Genomic DNA, 19,878 nt, shown 5'->3' with positions numbered 1-19,878 from the left:
GGGCGGCGGGTCTGCGCCTGCGCGCGCCCGCGGAGTGGGTGTTGGGCGGCAGGTCTGCGCCTGCGCGCGCCGCGGAGTGGGGGCGGGGCAGGGTAGTGCCGCGCGCGCCGCCCCGCCCCCGCCCGCTTCGCTCCGTTGTTGGCGGGCGGCTGCTGGGGCCTGCGGCCCGGAGCTGCGCTTAGGACCTATCGTTGCGTGTCGTAGCTCAGCCCTATAACCCCGTCCTGCCCCTGAGCGACGAGACTGAGCTACAGGGGTGAGTCGTTCGGCTCCATCCTGCACATCAGCCGCATAGTTGAAGCCTGTGGCATTCAGCCTGTCTCTCCTGAACCCTGAGACATTCAGAGCAGAAACTTGCTGAGGTCTAATAAATTCCTAGAAGCTGCACCTGGCTCAAAGCCCCTGAGCTGCAGGGAGGAGGGGGCCAAGAGCCTCCAGGAGCAGTACAATACATGCTGGCTCTGCTTTTCCATGGCTCTACCAGCCCTTTGTCCACAGGGAGGATGTTTGGGAAATATTCTCCTCCCATAGAAGGAAAGGAAAGCCCAGCGCATACCAGGCTCAGCCAGGATGGGTCACCATCACAAGCGCTTTGTGCCACAACAGCCACTAAAGCACAAAAGGAGGCAGGCCCTCAGTTCAGGACTTGTAACAGCCAGTGAGTAAATGCAGCTGGGACTACAGGAGTTGCAGCTCACATTGCATTTCTCATGATCTGTGACTTTCCCCTCTCCTGTCTGCCAAGACCACTGGCTAAAGCAGGCYCCCAAAGCATGTCAACACCCTCCACAAGCTGAAACGGGGAGAACAAAGGGCTTCAAAGTCAGCAACTCAGACTTGCACGCTTACAGTGGATGATCTCTTGCATCAGCGACTACTCCAACCATATTAAAGGAGCACATGAGACCATCACAGTCCTGAGCAGTGGTTTGAACACTGACAGGGAGCTTGCAGGTCATCCATCAATGAGATGAGCCCATAATGTTCCTACTTGGACTTCTACAGAAGGTCCCCAGCAAGAAATCAGTGTACATGCAGGAGCCTGGTGTAGGGTCCCTATAGTCTGCACTTYACCATCCAAACCCTGCTTAAGCTGCCACTGTGCTCCCAGAATGTCCCCCTTAGCAGGCAGCAAAAATGTAGAAAATACCAGTTTTCAGTCACTCAACAGTCTTGACTCAGGCTTGTAGTAATGTTTTCTTTTATTAAAGGTCATTCAAAAACACCACAATAAATAAAAGAAATGACAAAACTTTCTATGTATCATACAGCATGAGAAAGACAGTATTTCCCCTGGCAAAGGAGTTCAGTAAAAAGAGGCAGGGCATACTGAACACACCATATTAAGCCAGTGTTCTTTGTTAATAACTGCTGATACCCCCAAAGGATATGCGGATGCATATTTGACACATTGAAAATATACTCTGTCCCCCTGAATGGGACCATTATGGAAAAATGACTAAAAATAGCACCACCAGCTGAGTGAGCAAAGAGTGGGACTTTGTCAACTCACAGAGGCAGGCCTTGGTTGACAGTGTCACAAAGACCTGTCACCTTGAGTACAAGCTGTTCTGGGCCCCAGATCCAGGTCTCTCCAGGCACTGGACAGTGGTCAACGCTGCACAGATTGGGCTACTGCTAGTTGCACCGGTACAAGCGGTCTCGGGTGGCCATGCCGACCTTCTGCTGATAGTCTTCCATCTTGTCATGTACCTTCTGGTAGAGCTAGGCAAGAGGCAAAGCAGCCATCAGAAACAAGCAACATGCTTTGCTTCCACCTCCTTGTCTCAAGCACCAGTCTCATCTTTCTTCTGCTTGTACACAAGAGGAGCCAGCAGCTAGCAGGGCTGCACTCCTGAGTCTCCCTTGAAAGCAGCAGTTTTTGGGGGTCTCTCCCCAGCATTGGGAGGACTCTAGGACACAGATGTCACAAGATGGAACAGCTGCCCTCAAAGATTGTTCACCACCTTTCATTCCTAATTTGTCTTATCTATCAGCTCCTTTCCCCCAACCAGCAGCCTGCTTCAGGTATCACTGAGTGTCCGAGGGTCACCTACCCTGGTTTCATGCACTCAGTTCCAGTTCCCTTCCTGCAGATTCCCTCTAGGCACACGCCCTGCTCTGCATCTAGTGCAGAACACAAGCATCACCTGCACTGCCCTTTGTCAGGTTTCCCTTGAAATCAGCTTTCTGGGTACGACATCCCCATTTGGATGGGGATTCCCAATCCCATTCTTCTAATCGCAATTAGAAGCCTCCTGCAGAATGCCCCAGCCATATGCGAAAGGACTTGTGCTGTGCAGCAAGGCAAGGGAGTTAGGAACTCCAGCTCCTATCACCTGGCACATACTCTGGGCATCCAACCCTCCAGCTCCTCCTCACCAAGGTCTGAACTGCAGTGACTTCTTTCACAGCCTCCTGTTCCCACTTGCTCCCTGGTAACCCTCACTCCCCAAACAGGATGTTTGTGAGCACCATTTATCTTCCCTAGCAAGCCAGTGTTCTTTGCATATGGGCTGGAAGCTTTACCTACCACAATGTTGTGTTGGTTGGTGGTGCTTTCTCGTAAGGCTTGGAGCAGCTGGTCAATAGCGGTATAGGGCAGCCACACCATTGGGGCTGTAGCAGACAGAGGGAACTGGAAAGAAAAGGAAACCTTATGTTGTGTGGTGCTCATGGCAGAAACACTCCTCTCCACTTTCAGGGTGAGCAAGAGCTCACAACTACAATTGCTTCCAACACCTGCTTGTTATTCTACACACACTAAAGGGTGGTCTCTAGAGTGGATTATTCACACTAATTTTTCCTGTGAGCATCCAAGTCATTCTTACAGAAAAACCCCAACACAGAGCAGTGAACTGCCCCAAGGAAGCATGCTAGAATTAAACAGAGGCACCTGCTTGCAGGCTGCTGATGGAAGAGCTGCTCTGCCACCCACCCTTATGCCTTATGCTCTGAGCACGAGGCAACTCACAGCTTCTGCTTAGTTGTTCCTTCAGGAGAAGCAAGTAGGAAAGAAAGGGGAACTGCTACCTAAGAAGCTAATGTTGCAAAGGCAGCACAACACATCCCATTCTGGAGATGAGCTCACCTCAATTCCAAAATACTGGTGACCTTTGCCAAGCACAGCATCTACGTATTCCAGGACCAGATCTACAGCTTCCTCCAGCAGATCATAATTCAAATAGAGACGCAGCAGCTCAGCAGCATCCACTTTCTGCAAGTAAAGGGGATTGCTGTCACCATGGCCCTTTTTTTTGCCAGGGAGTGCTCTAAAGAACTACTGTGATGCTTAGAGGAATCAAGTCCCAGTAACAGGCACAAGGTATCCAGCACAGGTTTCCAGAGCTGGGGCAACAGGGAGGCAGGAAAGGTGACATGTAGCCAGCAAGTGTCTGGCTGGGGACATGCTTGCCAAAGCAAATGCTAGCAGCCAGGATGACTGCCAGAAGAGGAAGTCAATGAGGCCTTCTACAGACAGCTGGAAGTAGCCTCAGCCYAGCCTGGAAGCAGCTGAAATAGGCCCTGGTTCTCATGGGAGAATTGAACCACCCTCATGTCTGCTTGAAGAATACAGCTAGGCACAAACAGTCCAGGAGGCTCCTGCAGAGCATCAATGATAACTTTTTGACACAGGTKGTGGGGAAGCCAAYAAGGGGGGTGTCATGCTGGACCTTGTCCTAACCATCAAAGAAGGACTGGTTGGAGACATGAAGGTTAGGGACAGCCTTGACCGCAGTGACCATGAGATGGTGGAGTTCAGGATCCTGCGTGGAGGAAGCAAGCCAATAAGCAGGATTGCAACCCTGGACTTCAGGAGAGTGGACTTTGGGCTCTTCAGAGACCTACTTGGAGGAATCCCACGGTTAAGGCCYWRRRGGRARGRGGGGGGGGAGCAGGAGAGCTGGCTAGTATTCAAGCATTACTTCCTTCAAGCTCAAGAGCAGTGCATCCCTATGAGTAAAAAGTCCAGCAAAGGGAGCAGGAGACCTGCATGGATGAGCAAGGAGCTCCTGGCAAAACTCTAGGAGAAGAGGAAAGGATACAGAATGTGGAAGAGGGGACAGGCTGCTTGGGAGGAATATAAGAATGTTGTCAGAGTATGCAGGGATGCGATGAGGAAGGCTAAGGCCCATTTGGAATTAAATCTGGCAAGGAATGTCGAGGACAACAAGAAGGGCTTCTTCAAATACATTAGTAGCAAGAAAAAGACTAAGTAAAATGTYGACCTGCTGCTGAATGGGGTGGAGACCCTGGTGACAAAGGCTACAGAGAAGGCAGAGTTACCAAATGCCTCCTTTGCTTCAGTCTTTACTGCTGAGGGCAGCCCTCAGGAATCCCAGACCCTGGAAACGGAGAAAGTCTGGAGAAAGGAAGACTTCCCCTTGGTCAAGGAGGATCGGGTTAGAGATCTTTTGGCCAAATTTGACATCCACAAATCTATGTGCCTTGATGGGATGCACCCACACGTAATGAGGGAGCTGGCAGATGTTGTTGCCAGGCCACTCTCCATCTTTGAAAGGTCATGGAGAACAGGAGAGGTGCCTGAGGAGTGAAAGAAAGCCTGTGTCGCTCCTGTCTTCAAGAAGAAGGACCCAGAAAGTTATAGGCCAGTCTCACCTCCATCCCTGGAAAGGTGATGGAACATTCTGGATGTCATCTCTAAGCATGTGGAGGAAAAGAAAGTGGTCAGGAGTAGTCAGCATGGATTCACCAAGGGGAAATCCTGCTTAACCAATCTGATAGCCTTCTATGATGGAAYGACTGGCTGGGTTGATGAGGGAAGTGAATGTTGTCCACCTTGACCTCAGCAAGGCTTTCGACACTGTCTCCCATAACATCCTCCTAGGCAAGCTCAGGAAGTGTGGGCTAGATGAGTGGATGGTGAGGTGGATTGAGAACTGGCTGAAAGGCAGAGCTCAGAGGGTTGTGCTCAGCAGCACAGAGTTGAGTTGGAGGCCTGTGGCTAGTGGAGTTCCCCAGGGCTCAGTACTGGGTCCCGTCCTGTTCCACTTATTCATCAATGACCTGGATGAAGGGACAGAGTGCCTCCTCAGCAAGTTTGCTGACAGCTGAGGAGCAGCTGATACACCTCAGGGCTGTGCTGCCATACAGAGAGACCTGGGCATGCTGGAGAACTGGGCAGAGAGGAACCTCCTGAGATTCAACAAGGGCAAGTGCAGGGCACTGCACCTAGGGAGGACTAATCCTATGCACCAGTACAAGCTGGGGGCTGACCTTCTGGAGAGCAGCTCTGCAGAGAAGGACCTGGGAGTGCTGGTGGATGACAAGTTGACCATGAGCCAGCAATGTGCCCTTGTGGCCAGGAAGGCCAATGGTCTCCTGGGGTGCATTGGGAAGAGCGTTGCCAGCAGGTCGAGGGAGGTGATCCTGCCCCTCTACTCAGCCCTGGGGAGGCCTCATCTCGAGTACTGTGTCCACTTCTGGGCTCCCCAGCACAAGACAAACATGGAGCTACTGGAGAGAGTCCAGCACAGGGCTACGAAGATGGTCAGAGGACTGGAGCATCTGCCCTACACGAGGAACGACTACGAGAGATGGGCCTCTTCGGCCTGGGGAAGAGAAGACTGAGGGGAGATCTTATCAATGTGTATAAGTACCTGAAGGGAGAGTGTCAAGGGGATGGGGACAAACTCTTTTCAGTTGTCCCATGTGACAAGGCAAGAGGCAATGGGGACAAACTGAACCATAGGAAGTTCTGCCTGAATATGAGAAGGAATTTCTTCACTGTGAGAGTGACGGAGCACTGGAACAGGTTGCCCAGAGGGTTTGTGGAGTCTCCTTCTCTGGAGATATTCAAAGCCCACCTGGATGCAATCCCGTCTAACATGCTCTAAGTGAGCCTGCTTGAGCAGGGGAGTTGGGCTCAATCTCCAGAGGTCCCTTCGAACCTCAACCATTCTGCGATTCTGTGACTGGGTTTTGGCCCGAGCTACTACAGATGTGCTGAGCAGCTACCCTCTCCAAATTCTTACCTTGTAGCTGTTGATGAGCCAGTTGGGCAAAGGTATTCCATGTGCCATGAGCTTGTTGATGACACAGCGATGGTACAGACTGTTCTGGGATGGATAACGTTCAAGGTAGGATGACAGCAGTCGCCAGGCTTCGTCTGTGGCACTGCAAGACAACACTTCCCCTCAGAAGCCATGCCCGCAGCACAAAGACACACACTCCTCTCCCACAGATGATGAGGGCCTACCTGGACTCCTTGGTGGTAACCAGTGCAGAAAGCTGGTTTGCTGCTAGCCAGTCCCAAGCCTCTGCTTGTGCCGCTTCCCCTCCCAGCTGCAGTTTGATGCACCTGGAACATACAGAGCAGGTACAGTGCAAACATGACCACCTTCAGAGCACAGCCCTTGTGTCCTGCCTTGCCACAGCTGCCAGTGGAGTCAACAAGCACAGGACTATTCCCAAACAACACCTATGAATTAACTGGATTGGCAGGAAAAAAAAAAGACTATTAGAGTGGTTTCTAAGCTGCTCAAAGTGCCAAAGAGGAATTAATACATACTCTGTTTGCAAGCTTTAGGGCCTGAGCCTAGGTAAGAGGGGCCCCTCAACACATCCAGCCAAGGAACAGGTCACAGCAGAGCTCCCAAATGGCTCTGCAGACACAACACATCTTGTATAAGCGTGAAAGGGTAAAGGAAAAGAGGAATCCTGAGGTTACAGATGAGGCATGAGAGCAAACAGCACAGAGGAGATCAGATAGAAGAGCAAATGCTCTGCCAACCACTGTTCAAGAGCTGCTGAACGGCTTGAACAAATCTTCTGTAAGCAGCTCACTGAGTATCAACAGGAGCATGTCATGAGCCAGCCTACCAGAAGTGTTTCCAGATGATGGCTGTGCCTGTGTCAGGGCTGTCTGTGACTGTAACGTGTCAGCTCTCCCTCCTGAGACAAGGGAGAAATCTCCCTTCCACTACCTGCTCGGCAAGGCTCCTGCATTTTTCCTTTTCAGGTGTCAGGAGCAAGTTCCATCCCAAAACCACTAAACCAGCAGCTACAGGTAAGGGCAGCTCTGGCTTCTGAGCCTAGGAAGCTGCAAGCTGCACTCTGCAAACATCACACAATGCCAGACTCTCCAGTTGTGTGTCACCCAAGGGAAGGAGTAGATGCTCATTACGTACTTGAAAGCGAGTCCCTCAAAGATGGGTGTCAAGGGAAGTTTGAAAGTTTGGCACAGACTTATGGCGGTGTCAAAGAGGCCAGCTCGGACCAGGAGAGCAACCATTTCCTCGGGAGTAGAGCTGCCTGCAGGGAACAAGGTTGAGGTAAACACCTTCCCCTGTCACAGCCCCCCAGGCTTATTGGTGCCTGACCCCATGCGGTTCAATGACAGAATTACAGTGGCACCACACCAACGGCCAAATATAAAATACATTAAAGCCATATTACTCATTGTATGGTTTGAGGTCTTCTTGGTGTCTGGAGCATCTCACAAGCCCAGGAGCATTCCCCACAGGGATTGCACAAGGCAGCAGTGCTCCTCATTAGAGCACAGTAACATATGGATGCATCTAAGAATAAGACCCCAACTGGGAGAGGGACAGAAGTAGCAATACTTAGTCCATCTCCAGATTCTGCTATCATTCAGGCAGATGGGAAGGGGACATGTTCCATGCTGCAGATTGCCTAATAAGAGCTTGGCAGAAACCCTCCAAAAAGTGGAAGACTTAAAAGTGGTTTTCAGGATCCACCTCTCCAAAGCTGGTAAAATTGGTGGCAGTGTTTCATGTCAGGGAGGCAAGCTGCACTGTCAATGCCAGCTCCTGTTTTTTCCTTTGGAATGGAACATAACTGTTGCTTACTTGCTTGAACTACAACTGCATGTGCTGCAACTAACAAAAACCACGAGGAAGTTAGAGGTGGTTGCTCTGTGTCCCTCTCTTACCTGCCACAGCAGCTGTTGACAAGTCATGCTGAACCAGAGTCAGCCGGATCTGGGCCAACACACACTCCCTTTCCAAATCCTCCAGCTCCAGGATCTCAATTTGGCGTGTTGCTGTATCAGATATAAATTAATGGCTTTTAGCATTTTAAAAAGGACTCATACAGGATCGTGCAGAATGTCTACATCCCTCTGTCATCCTAGAGTCACATCACAGCCAAGCACTGAAGGAAGGATCAGGTTTTGTTGTCCTTCCTTGCTATCTTGAAGTGTATGCATCTCCTTGATACAAGCCTCCCCTCCCACCTCTATTAGGGATACAGACTGTCAAATTATCTTATGTTTGGTAACAGCTGCTATGCCAACTGCCAGCATACACTACAAAAGAGCTCATCAGAAGTGTCACTGTAAAAATACCTGACCTTAAACTTTTGTAGACTAATGCTGAGAATTACAAGGCCAGCCTGACCCCACCATCCTATGCTTAGATATGTGCAGAGTAGAGACCTTACCAGCAGAGACTAGCTATATCAGCAGGGTTTTCAACACTATGAGCAACAAAAATTTTCAAGGGTTAGAAACTGCCTCACAAAGGCTTTATATTTAAGAAGTACAAGGTATTTCTACTGAATGTAAAAAACTGACAAGACATCAAACTACAGACACGTGTGCACAGAAACTCCTCAGAGAATAGCTGTAAACACATCTGTTACACAGTGGTATACTGTAGCTGGCAAACATCAACACTGGGAGAGTTAACTGGCTTTCAATCCCCCAAATAATTAATCTGCCAAAGAGCCACTGCAAGCCACCTCCCAGCTCACAAGGGAGCAACAGAGCTCTGAGGCAATGGGAAAGGCTGTCGGAACACATGAAAAAGGAAACACCAGGACCAGGCACTTACTTGGAATGACTGTGCACTCCCCATCGTGGCTTCTCTTTGGGGATGCTCCTGGGCGCTCATACTTTTAGGAAAAAATGGAAAAAGGGTTTGCGCCCAGCTTTCCAAAAGACAAACTACCTCAGTGCACCCCCTCTCTCCTCCAACCCCAGCTCTTTATTTTAATTCTTGAGTTGGATCAGAAGAGCCATACAACTGCTTGGCAGTTCAGGTTATATTTCTGCAACTTTTGATATCAGAAATGCAGCACAGCATTAGCTGAACAGACTACACTCCCCTCCCCTCCACAGACAGATCTGAAACATAAGCCATGTTCCAGTAATTCTCCTTCTCACACATATTTTGGCTTTCTGGACTCCCCCAAAAGATTTGCTCTGATTTCAGTAAAAGGTGATATATATTCATATTTCTGATCTCCTGCAAGTCCCATTAAATACTTTTAAGCATTTTACATGTTTGCTCCCAACAGAACTGAATTCTCCTCATGCCCCTCTCCCTCTTCTGCGCCTCATCTAAGTTTCAGTCAGGAACAGTCTGGGAAGCATGAAAGCATGGCCTTGTAAGTCTCATAGGAACAAACCACCAGCAAAGTTCCCACATGTGCCCATAAGCTGTCCTGGTTCCAATCTGCTCCACACGGGGGCAATGACACAAGGCCAATAAATAGACAGGATTGATGTTTCTGCTAAGCAAGGCAAGAAAGTGCTGCACGTGACCAAGAGCATGAGAACAGTGGATTGGAAAAGCCCAACATCTCTACTCATTGTCTTGGGAAGGATTTTTGAAAGCACTTTCTCAAGCATACACCTGTAAACGTCCCTACAGCTCCAGTCAGCTCAGCATTTCCTACCACAGCTCCAGAAGCAGGCTGCACTATCCATGCATACTCTGGGCGAATCAGCCGTAAGCAGTTAATAGCAGCGAGGAAACAGTTTCCTTGTTTTTGGAGCCCTCGGAGTGTCCGCACCTCCCTGCCTAGGCGCATGCCATATTCAAACATCACTGTTCCAGCTGAGAAGAAAAGGGGAACACATTAGCCCCGTCACTGCTCCCTGCTGGCAGCACAAGACTCAGGACAGGCCACCCCACAGGGGTAGGGCGAGTGGTGTACCAAAGAGGCTGGYTGTTATGCTAAAACATGCCCTCCCCAGGCCTTACCCTTGCGATAGTTGTGACGGTAGATATGGAAAGCATACAACAGTTCATAGTAATTGTGGGTCATCAGGTCCACTGCTCGAGCATGAGATTCAATGATCCCCACAACCTGTAGCRCATAAAGGGGGCAGTCAACCTATCTGAACTTCTAAGAGAGCAGTTTGCCCCCCCCATCCCAGTACAGGAGGATTACCTCATTATGGAGGTTCACATAGGGGAACTCCACCAGGTCCTGGAGCTGGGAGCGCTCACAGAGAACCACCACTAGCTGGCGCAGACAGTCCAGCTGCCTGGGAAGAGAGAAGGACATCCATTCTGGAGGAGCTGAGCAAGGGGAGCACGAACAAACGACTCTCCAGGACACCCAGCTCGTAAGCCACAAGCATGCTGCCTTGGATGAGCTGTGTATGCTTTTCCAGCCAAAAGAAGCAACTAGTGTTTGGCTCAGGACTGGGGTCCTTTCAAACTACATTCATGTCAGAAATGAAAATTCAGGACAATAGAGACAGAGCCTCCTCTCTGTAAGAGTCACTCAAAAAGGCAACCTTCCCCCCTCAGCACTATTAGGTAAGATTTTCTTCAGCCTCAATTCTGCAATACATTCCTACTTCTTACATGAACATGCAGGACTCCAGCTTCCAGCCATTTCTGCTCATCACACCTATCTCCACTAGCCTGAAGTTTCCTCCATCTAATTCACTTCCCACAAGTGACTCTGGCCAAAATTCAATCCCAAGTCTTTTCTTCAATAACTAAATTGTTTTGACTCCTAAAGCTTTCCAAATTACAATGCCACCTTCAACTCTTAAGTCATTCTTTTGGCTTTTCTCTGAATTAGCTCCTAGTTTTTTTGTTTTTTTTTCCCCTCTCCACTCTTCTTGATAGTGCTGATCCCAGTTGAACACAGCTACTGATGCTCAGTCCTTACAAGGAGGAAGCTTTTTTAAACACACTTCTGTACAGACTAAAACTGAACCTCTCAATGCAGCAGTCATGTCCTGCACTAAAGTATCATCTTCCTTTCACTTTAAAGCAAAAATTGAGAGAGGCAGACACACACACATATCTCCAACACAGGTATATCAAAAGGCATAAAACTGTCACCTACCTGCTTGGATCTGGATTTTGTGTTAAGGCCACATATGCTTCACTGTTATGTCCTAAATCCAAGTGGTGTTTGAAGATGCAAGTCCTCAAAGTAGCCTGAGAACACCAAAGAGCATGAACCAGCATATTTCAAGTTAAATAATAATAAATTAACCCCCACACATATTACTAGATTCCATAAGAAAACATCAAGATGGAAAAGAAATAACATGTACCTGACTTCTCCAGTCATCAGCTGCTTCCATTATAGCCAAGGTAGCCAGCTGGATGACCAGTTCTGGTAAACCAACCATGTCCAATAAGCGCAGAACCTGAAGATGACAATATTCTAGTGTTGGCTACAGCAGTACTGAAGAACTGGCGATACTGGAGAGGGTTTAGGTTGTTTTCAAGAACTACTCCAGCCCCCACGAACCGTAAGAACAATCAAAAGATTATGCCAATGTTTCTAAATGACTAGACTGAAAGAGGAAAGATTTTGGCAAATCACAGATGTCTGAATCAAGTCCCAGCATAACAGGCTCAGGCTATGGCTTTTCTGAAGGATTTCACCTCCGCAGGAGTGCAGGTTCTTTGACTGATTTAGCATTAATGGCAACAGTAAAACCCTGTAACAGACATGTAAACAATTCTGTCCCCTAGCATGCACACAACTGTATCAGAGAGATAAGTGCTGTCTCCAAGGGCACCTGACAACTCTTGTATTTTGTATGTTTTAAAACCARGGAATCCTTTACAGTAAGTACAGGTTCTAGCCTGCAGCCTGTCTGAGCCACGCTATCATGTAAGAAGGTAATGGCTTTAAACAGAGATAGAATCTAAGTGAAATTTGCCTCAAAGCTTAATAACCTTCCCTTAAGCATACATCTTACATCTGGTCTGGACATGCCTAGCTTCTACTTCCAGCAGTGAGATCTCATCCTGCCTTTTTCTGCTGAATCAAAGTCCTCTGCTATTAGGAAACTAACAGGAGGAAAGCATATAGTATTAGGCACTTGTAAAAGTTACTACTAGTTACCTAGTACATTCTAGTCACATCTTCACCATCCCCCAAAGAAACTACATAACTACTATGAARTTTCCCAAGAGAATATGTTTTCTAAATCTCAAGTCATTTCCCCTGAAAGGTGAGGTCTGAGTAGGAAGTCTCTCTCTAAACAGCATCTTTGTAGGTGATTCAGTGCTGACCCTGCATGGTTGGGACCACATATATTGGATTGGCTCAGCCGTACCTTGTTGTAATACTGCAGACGTGGAGTGGAGATCATCTCACCTTCCTCAGCCTGGATCAGCCTGTCCAAGAACTCTTCTCTTCCCACCTCTGATGCAGCTTGACAGAAACAGTCCAAAGCCTAGAATAACACCAGAAAGCAGCTCACATGTGCTCCTGGGGGGACTGACTCAATCTCACATACTGGTGAGAAGACAGTGCTGTCCAGTCTAGCTCCAACATGTGGGGTCTGCTGGGCCCAAGCTAACAACAACTTCCCCAGGAGCAAATCCCACTGTCCCCCTCCAGATCTGTTTTACACYCAAAGGAGGTAGAGTTCAACAGATTGATATTTCTGACTCACAAAGCAGTTGTGAAGACTGAGGATAGAGGRAAAAAAAAAACACGGTTATGAAGACTGAGGAGAGAGGAAAAAAAACGGTTGTGAAGATTGAGGAGAAAAAAGCTAGAGAAAAGGCTTATTTCTGCAGTTTCTCCTGCACTCCCCAGGTTCTGGTATCTCCTAAACGATTTGTTCAGGATTGGGCCCATCCTCATTCCCATTCTGCTGAGAGCCCTGTTCTGCCTGCATATCACCCCAGCACTGTCAGCACAAAGACATGTTCCCTCTCATTCACCCTAGATTATGCAGCTAGCATAGGCCCTGGTGCTCAGTCGTATCCTCTCCACTAGTACCCTGCTCAAGCTTTAGCTCTCAGCTGCTATATTCAGCAGTCCAGAACACCAACCAGGTGCATGTCACGCTGCAAGTACACTGTAGGCAGGGGACTGTCCCCAGCACTCTTGCCTATATGTCATTAGGCAAGTCCAAGCACTGTGTGTGTGTGTACAGTGAAAATTATCTTTCCCCACAGCATGAATGCCGACAGYGCGAGCTGCTGAGGGGGCACTGATTTGTGCAAAACCCTGCCTGTGTTTTTCACCCCTTCCAAGGAGAAGGGTCGTAGCCCCAAACCCTAGAGGTGAGGCAATGCTGGAGGGAGAACAGTGTCTTACCTTATGCCCCTCACCCATGACAAGGTAGCATCTGCCCATCATGAAGCAGCAGGAACCCATGTTCACATGGCACCACGGCTGCAGCAGACGAATGTACTCCTGCAGAAAGGAACAAGAGTTTTTATGCAGGTCAGCACATGCTTGTTAGCTGCAGGCACCCAGTACTAGAAGAAAGAATGGAGGGTTTAAGTCTCAATCCCAAAGCACTATTTTGGTGGCACCTTCAGCTGCAGTATTCACAGAAATCCAGCCTGAGGACTAGTTTCCTCAGCCTCAAAGACCCTTTGGTGCACAGATGGAGAGAGACCCTCTCCGTACTCCTAGTAAACAACCCGCCTTGATCAGCTCCAGTGTCTGTACAAAAGACATCCGAAACAGCATCTGACTTCCAAGCAAATCAGACACAATGCTCTCTAAAGCTGTTACACACCTGCTGAAGGGACCATAAAGGAAATACTACATTGGTGTGCACAGAGCACAAATGAGAGTGTGAGTGTATGAAGGCACCAGGAGAGCAGGCAGAGCAGGGATTAAGAGTGGTATTTGTGCAGCAGGGCAGCAGACTGAGATCAGCCATGGCACCCAGGGTAGATCGCAGATTCCAGCACCAACTGACAGGCATCAGGTGGGGGACTGACGGCACTAAGAACACACAACGGATAAGGCCTCAGCACAGATACCGGCCAAAATCAGGGTGATACAACTCAGCCTGGCCCTGTGCCTTCTTTGGCAAAAGAATACAAAATCTACAAAATGTCATCACCAATTAAAAAGAAGATGGAAGACATGATGAAGACGCAATAGCTGGCATCCTTCATCTTCTATGCCTCAGAAGCATTTCTGATCAGACCACCAGGACACCTGTCTTGGTATGTACAAGTATAAAAGAATATGCAAGCGAAATTAGTGATGGAAAGAGTATCAGTGAGTGACAGCAACTTTGTTTAAAGAACAGATTCCACAATGCTATACTAGCTATGGACACAGCTATGTTAGCTGCCACAATATCTTCTTCTGAAGGGCTACAAGAGAACAAAACCAATAGCACTAGAGGTTTCCCTGGGAGACTGATATTTGCTCTTCTTATTGAAAGGAAGAATGATGAGCCAGTCTCACTAGCAGGACACTGCAACTCAGAGGGAAAGGACATGCAGGAATCAGAGCTCATCAGTAAAACGTGTAAATGCAACACAACCAGCACATATGCCTTGCCTGTCCCAGCCACAGCTCCACCAAAACCCACATGAATTCTGTGCTCAAATCAGCCACCTACAAGACATAAAACCCACACCAGACTTACTCAACAGCTTGTCATAMAGAATAAACAGCAAGGGAGGCTTGGCTCTCATCCCAGGCCCGTGTGTTGGTCACTAGACCTTCTCTGCGCCTGCTTGTTACTTACAGGATGCTTCCTGTATCTCCACCTCTATTTGGGTCAGCGTGTTCACATTCACAGACAAATCTGGTGTTAGCTCACTGAGGTCGATGCACTTAATCCAAGTTTACGTGACTGACTGGGATCAGTAAGCATAACAGAAGGTAGCAGGGGAGGAGGAAGAGCCCGCTCCTGCAGAGATAAAAGCCTCTTGCATCTCCTTGACAAGCGAGACAAAAGCACTGCAAGAAAATTCAAAGTATGCTCGTGCCATGAGAAACCGTAGCACTGCGCACAGAGACCAAGAGGCAGAATGACGTTGTCCAAACCATCTTGGCATTTCCTGGCTCAGAAGCTTTAAAGATTYGACATTCTTCTCAACAACAACACGAGCACAAAAAGAATAATTCAGCCCCCAGGTGCAAGTGGCTGTGAGAATAAAAGCCCTACTAAAACATATAGGAAAAAATGTCTTATTAATAACACTCTGTCTAGTCTTGAACACATCAAGGACTGCTATCAGTAGGGCAATGAAATGCATCACACGGCACTACAGACAGGAAATCACAGTTTAGGATTGGAATACAAGCAGCTACAACTACCAAGCCTCTAAAGAGACTGTGACAGAAAGAAGAGACAGTGCAAGAAATAATGCAATGAAATATAACAGCCCGTGGAGATACCTGAAAATAAGTAGTTCCTTCATATTGCTACCAAGACATCAAATGTGTAGCCAGTGATGAAAAGATTGATGGACATTTCTTTTGTCACATTTTACTCATAAGAACACTTAMGTTTTAAATGAGCCCTCCTGAAATTGTATTTCCACTGCTAGATTTTAGATAGTTTCTCAAATGCCTGATCTTGAGGCCAATATGCTTGCAATTGTACCACAGAAAGAGTTACGGGGTTTACCAGCAGCTCACAGGTGATTAGGTTACAGGTTTGCTATGATACTTCAACAAGCTCACAAACAAGTTACGTGCCCACAGTTTCATACTATCAGRCAAGTCCTGGGAGACTGAACTTCTGCACAGAAGGTTATATAATAATCCTGAGCATTTCTGTCTGGATATTGTTGAAAACATAAAATACTAAACCTGTAAAGCAGATCATCTTAAATTAACCTGCAACAAACTCATTTCTGCATTTTGTTGGTATGAGACACTTAACAAAAAGCCCTTCAGTTAGTAGAGGTTGAGGTGGGCACTAACAGGAAAGGGATGGCTGCACAAGAAAGATGGAAGATATTTTCTAACTTACATTTGTTTAGTGTGCTGACATTGCACTAGCTATGACATAAGGCAAAGATTCCCAACAGCTCTCCAAAAGAGCAGTTCCTTATAGCTGATTTTATCCGCGGGGCAAACTTCCAGCCCATCATCTCCAGAAGGCAAAACGGGAGCAGAGAGTTTGGAAAGATTAGGTCACATGTGAGTTCAGAGAGCAGCGACTACGGAAAAGCAGAACAAACTCCACTGACTGCAGATGCAGTCTTGGGTAGACAGGGCCTTTCTAAGTGGAGGTCAGGCAGCTGTGAATGGAGATTGCATTGTGTTACACCTGTGCAACAGCAAAGGTGCAGACTTGCTACTGAAAAAAGAAATCGGTCCATAGGAAGAGGCAATTGCACTCACCGCTGTCCTCTTTCAACTCCCAAAGGCAAAAACATCACTTTTTGCAACCTTAGCTGGAAGAATGATGCACTCCAGTAACACTGCCTCTTAAGGAGGTGAGCCATGGCACACTCCAAGTGAAGACATGCAAACAGGTCTCCCAAAGAGACTGCTGTCAGGCAAGAATCAAAAGCAGTAGCTGATGCAACTAACACTTCCCTTGCACACAGAGATTAAGTTACTCTTAGGAAAACTGTGCGCACACAGTGCTAAAAGACTGTTCTTCAGCAATATCATCCCTTTGCAGGCCTTTGCTGACTCTGGGGCATGTCTGCATGCCACGCTGCTCCTGGTCCCAGCAGTACTTTCCCAGCTGTGTAAAGGAAGGCATACGACATTTTCTAGAGCTTCATTGCACAAGCACTGTTAGAGAGAGACAGAATGAAGCACTCACCTGCAGCTGGGTATACTGACAGCTCCCCATCAAACACTCTGGAAAGAGAAAGCCAGGATTGCTGGGCCACCTGAGCAGAGGTTAAGGAAGAAAGCAGAACCCAGTCCAGAGAGCTTGAGGCAATAGTCTAAAACTCTGTGCTTCTCTTAGCTTGTGGGGGGGGAGGGGGGAGAAAAGAGAAGATTAAGCTGCTCTTTACACAACTTATTCTTCTGTAATAAGATTTATCCATATTAGAGCAAAACCATTATTATATCTAATCCATAACTACCCAAATCCTGTTACCATTCCAAATCTCCCAGCATCACTCCTCACCAGGATAAGTTTCTAGAACTCAGGGGCTTAAAGTCAGAAATTCAAATCTGTTCTTGTGCACCTAAACAGGATGGATTCTGTGAAACTTAAATACCCACAAATCCCACAAACACTAACAGTCGCTTGTTCAGGAGACTTGTTTTGGAGATTCGGGTTTGGAAACGTTGCTTTTGAAACTGCACAAGGATCTCCGGTGGAGATGGCCAACTTACTGCTCCACCACCATAACCATTCCGCTAGTCCCAACACTCTGCTTACAAACCTGCCAACACATTCAGCCTCATGACATGGATGTGATTCACGTAATCTCGCAGTCTTCACGTAATCTCGCAGAACTCACATGGCAGCCACACATAGGGGCTGCAGCACTGCCACGCTGCACAAAAACTTCCACTAATTACAGTCCAGCAAGATGGAACACCTTGCTATGGGTTTACAGTCAAGGATACAGGAGTGGCAGAAAGTCAGCCACTATTGCAGTAATAAGATGGGGCCAATTCAAACTTGTTTCAGCCAAAGAGGTGTTTGGTTGCGAAAAGAGTCGAGATATGATGTGCTTTCTGGCCACTTCCTGGAAGAACAGCTCCACAATTGTTTGAGGGCTGGATACTAAAATACAAGTTAAAGAAACACTGAGAACAGGGCCCACGGCAGACTTCTCACTTCCTACATCAARCTGCTATGCTGGGCTCGTCAGCCCAAACATCACAGATTAAATCACAACAAAACAAAAAGCATGTTGAATACTCCAATTTGTTGGTTTTGGATTCCTCTTGACGTCCGCTGGTTAAATCAGAGGCAGTAGCAGGAGATCAACAAATCACACGCTGCAGTGTTTATTAATTRCAACTCAATTATAACCAAAAAAAAAAGAAAGGAAAAAAAAAGCGAGCTGCTCTCTCTCTCCGATTGTGCTATTAGCAATCCATTTGTAGCTTTCCAACACTACTGGATGTTTTGCAGGGCAGAGCTGAGGGAGTGCTGACTTTGCTATCTGGCTCTGTTCAAATGCCTCCCTTCTCATTCCAGGCCCCTAAGCAGTCTCATCTGGCTAACCTCTCAGTAGCTGTTTTCAACGCCTCTCCCCAAGCTGCCACCTCCTTTACATTTTTCCCCATTTTTTACATATTTTTTTCCTGAAGCACAGTGGTCAAACAGGACTTTCCTCATGAATGGGTCAAGAAATAACTCACAACACTGGCACACAAAGGATATTTTCAGTTTCCCTTTAACRCACTGACATTTGCTTTGAGGCAACTGCCTCTTGAACTGAGGTTTTCATGGGGAGTTCAGACTCTGAAGATCTCAGCATAGTCACAAAGAGGACAAATCCCCCAGGCCTACCAGTAAGTGGAGATAATTCCTCCCAAACTCACAGCCCTTCACACCTGGCATTGCTGCCTCTGTTCGTAACTGAGCTTCCCTTTAGCTCTCTCTAAAATATCTCAGCTCTGACGTTTCATACAAGCTACTTTCAGCAGGGTCACCACTGTGCATTTTCCTCATACACTGCTCATCACCTGCTCCTGCAACCATTTCAAGGAATTCATTCCTCTGCTTAAGTTACCTTTTACTGTCCTCCATTAGGATCCCTTTCCCCCAAGACAGTGACTGAAAGTATCTCTCTCTGTCTAGGGTTTGCAGCAAGACTTCCAAAATGTGAATGAATTACCAGCTGCTATTTCCCATTTGTGTGTTGCTGCTCACAGCTGGTAGCTCACATCTTAACTGTCTGAATTGTGAATCGTTAGAAACACAAACATGTTCTTGTAAAGTATTCTTGCATGTTCTCCCTTCTCTGAGCTGCTGCTTCTGCTCACTGTTGGACAAAGGCTAGCAAGCAGGACAGACCTAGTATGACCTGCTACAGTCACTGTAACACACAAGTGGCAGATGAACTTGGCTGATACTACCAGGCCCAGAATTAATACCATTTGGCTGAGCGAGGCCTTCCCCTCCATTGTCAGTTGACTCAGGTTGATAACAAGACTCGTGTCTGGGATAGAAGGTCCAACATGGCAGATTTCTTTTTTTTTTTTTTTTTTTGGGTGGATAGCATGACAAATGACTCCATACAAAGGAGTTTGTTCAAACATGTCATCCATTAGCACGCTGCATTAAGCAATTTCCTTGGGTGGCAAAGACACAGGAGACAACAGCATCCTGACGAGTAACAACCCATGTAACTCTAGCACTGCTAGGGGGATATGCACTTGAACTTCACTAAAAGGCAAGGGTCCTTACAGATGCTCAGAACAGTTTTTCATGCATCTGGGAAGTTACACACCACCACTTCATTAAAAGAACATTGCTGGGATTGCAGAATCCAGCACGCACAGCACAAACTGCTGTACTAAAGGAGCTAAACCATCACCCTCAGTCATAGATCGAGCAATCAACTTCCTCTGTGAAGAAAGGCCCAATTTAGAGAGAGGAATGTCAAGCTCCAAAATCAGGAATCACCCCTAAATCAGGCTTTTTTTGAAAGATTCAACTATCAAGCTTAAGGAAGTATAAATTAAAAAAAAAATGAGAGCTGATGAACTGCGGACATATCTTACCTAGTTTGTGAGGTGTTATGGCAGTAGTGTCTGCTAACTCCAATACAGACAGATGCTGCAGATTAGATTCCCTAGAGAAGAAAAAGCCATCAGTGAAAAGACAACAAAAGGCACCTCCTGCTTTAAGCATACTCATTGTTCAAGTCAAATCACTCTTTATCACTGAAAAAAGGCAGTGGGTCATGGAGCACTGAACCCTCACACCACAGAATTAGCATAAGCTAATTCTAATAAGGAGTCAACTCAAACAGGAAA

The 19,878-nt window shown here is 47.3% G+C and overlaps 1 protein-coding gene across 1 annotated transcript in view; it reads right to left on the bottom strand.

Annotated features, from left to right (window-relative positions):
* Positions 1 to 1,184: 1,184 nt before the first annotated feature.
* NUP160 (nucleoporin 160) overlaps positions 1,185 to 19,878 on the bottom strand; it is a 33,316-nt gene continuing 14,622 nt past the window's right edge. Inside the window, exons 18-35 of the mRNA XM_085307311.1 lie at positions 19,624 to 19,694; positions 17,512 to 17,671; positions 16,748 to 16,817; positions 13,303 to 13,401; positions 12,308 to 12,427; positions 11,291 to 11,386; positions 11,077 to 11,171; positions 10,162 to 10,258; positions 9,972 to 10,077; positions 9,664 to 9,824; positions 8,817 to 8,877; positions 7,916 to 8,026; positions 7,152 to 7,275; positions 6,221 to 6,322; positions 5,997 to 6,138; positions 3,092 to 3,217; positions 2,534 to 2,638; positions 1,185 to 1,725 (exon numbers count right to left, since the gene is read on the bottom strand). Of these exons, the coding sequence (XP_085163437.1) occupies positions 1,639 to 1,725; positions 2,534 to 2,638; positions 3,092 to 3,217; positions 5,997 to 6,138; positions 6,221 to 6,322; positions 7,152 to 7,275; positions 7,916 to 8,026; positions 8,817 to 8,877; positions 9,664 to 9,824; positions 9,972 to 10,077; positions 10,162 to 10,258; positions 11,077 to 11,171; positions 11,291 to 11,386; positions 12,308 to 12,427; positions 13,303 to 13,401; positions 16,748 to 16,817; positions 17,512 to 17,671; positions 19,624 to 19,694 (1,933 nt within the window). The 3' untranslated portion in view covers positions 1,185 to 1,638. The remainder of the gene's footprint in view (positions 1,726 to 2,533; positions 2,639 to 3,091; positions 3,218 to 5,996; positions 6,139 to 6,220; positions 6,323 to 7,151; positions 7,276 to 7,915; positions 8,027 to 8,816; positions 8,878 to 9,663; positions 9,825 to 9,971; positions 10,078 to 10,161; positions 10,259 to 11,076; positions 11,172 to 11,290; positions 11,387 to 12,307; positions 12,428 to 13,302; positions 13,402 to 16,747; positions 16,818 to 17,511; positions 17,672 to 19,623; positions 19,695 to 19,878) is intronic.

Source organism: Rhea americana, unplaced genomic scaffold (genome assembly GCF_003343005.1).
Source record: "Rhea americana isolate MKP2758 unplaced genomic scaffold, rheAme1 scaffold_257, whole genome shotgun sequence".
Taxonomy (NCBI): Eukaryota; Metazoa; Chordata; class Aves; order Rheiformes; family Rheidae; genus Rhea; species Rhea americana.
Note: the sequence above shows the minus strand (reverse complement) of the source record. Positions and strands in the feature narration are given on the sequence as shown.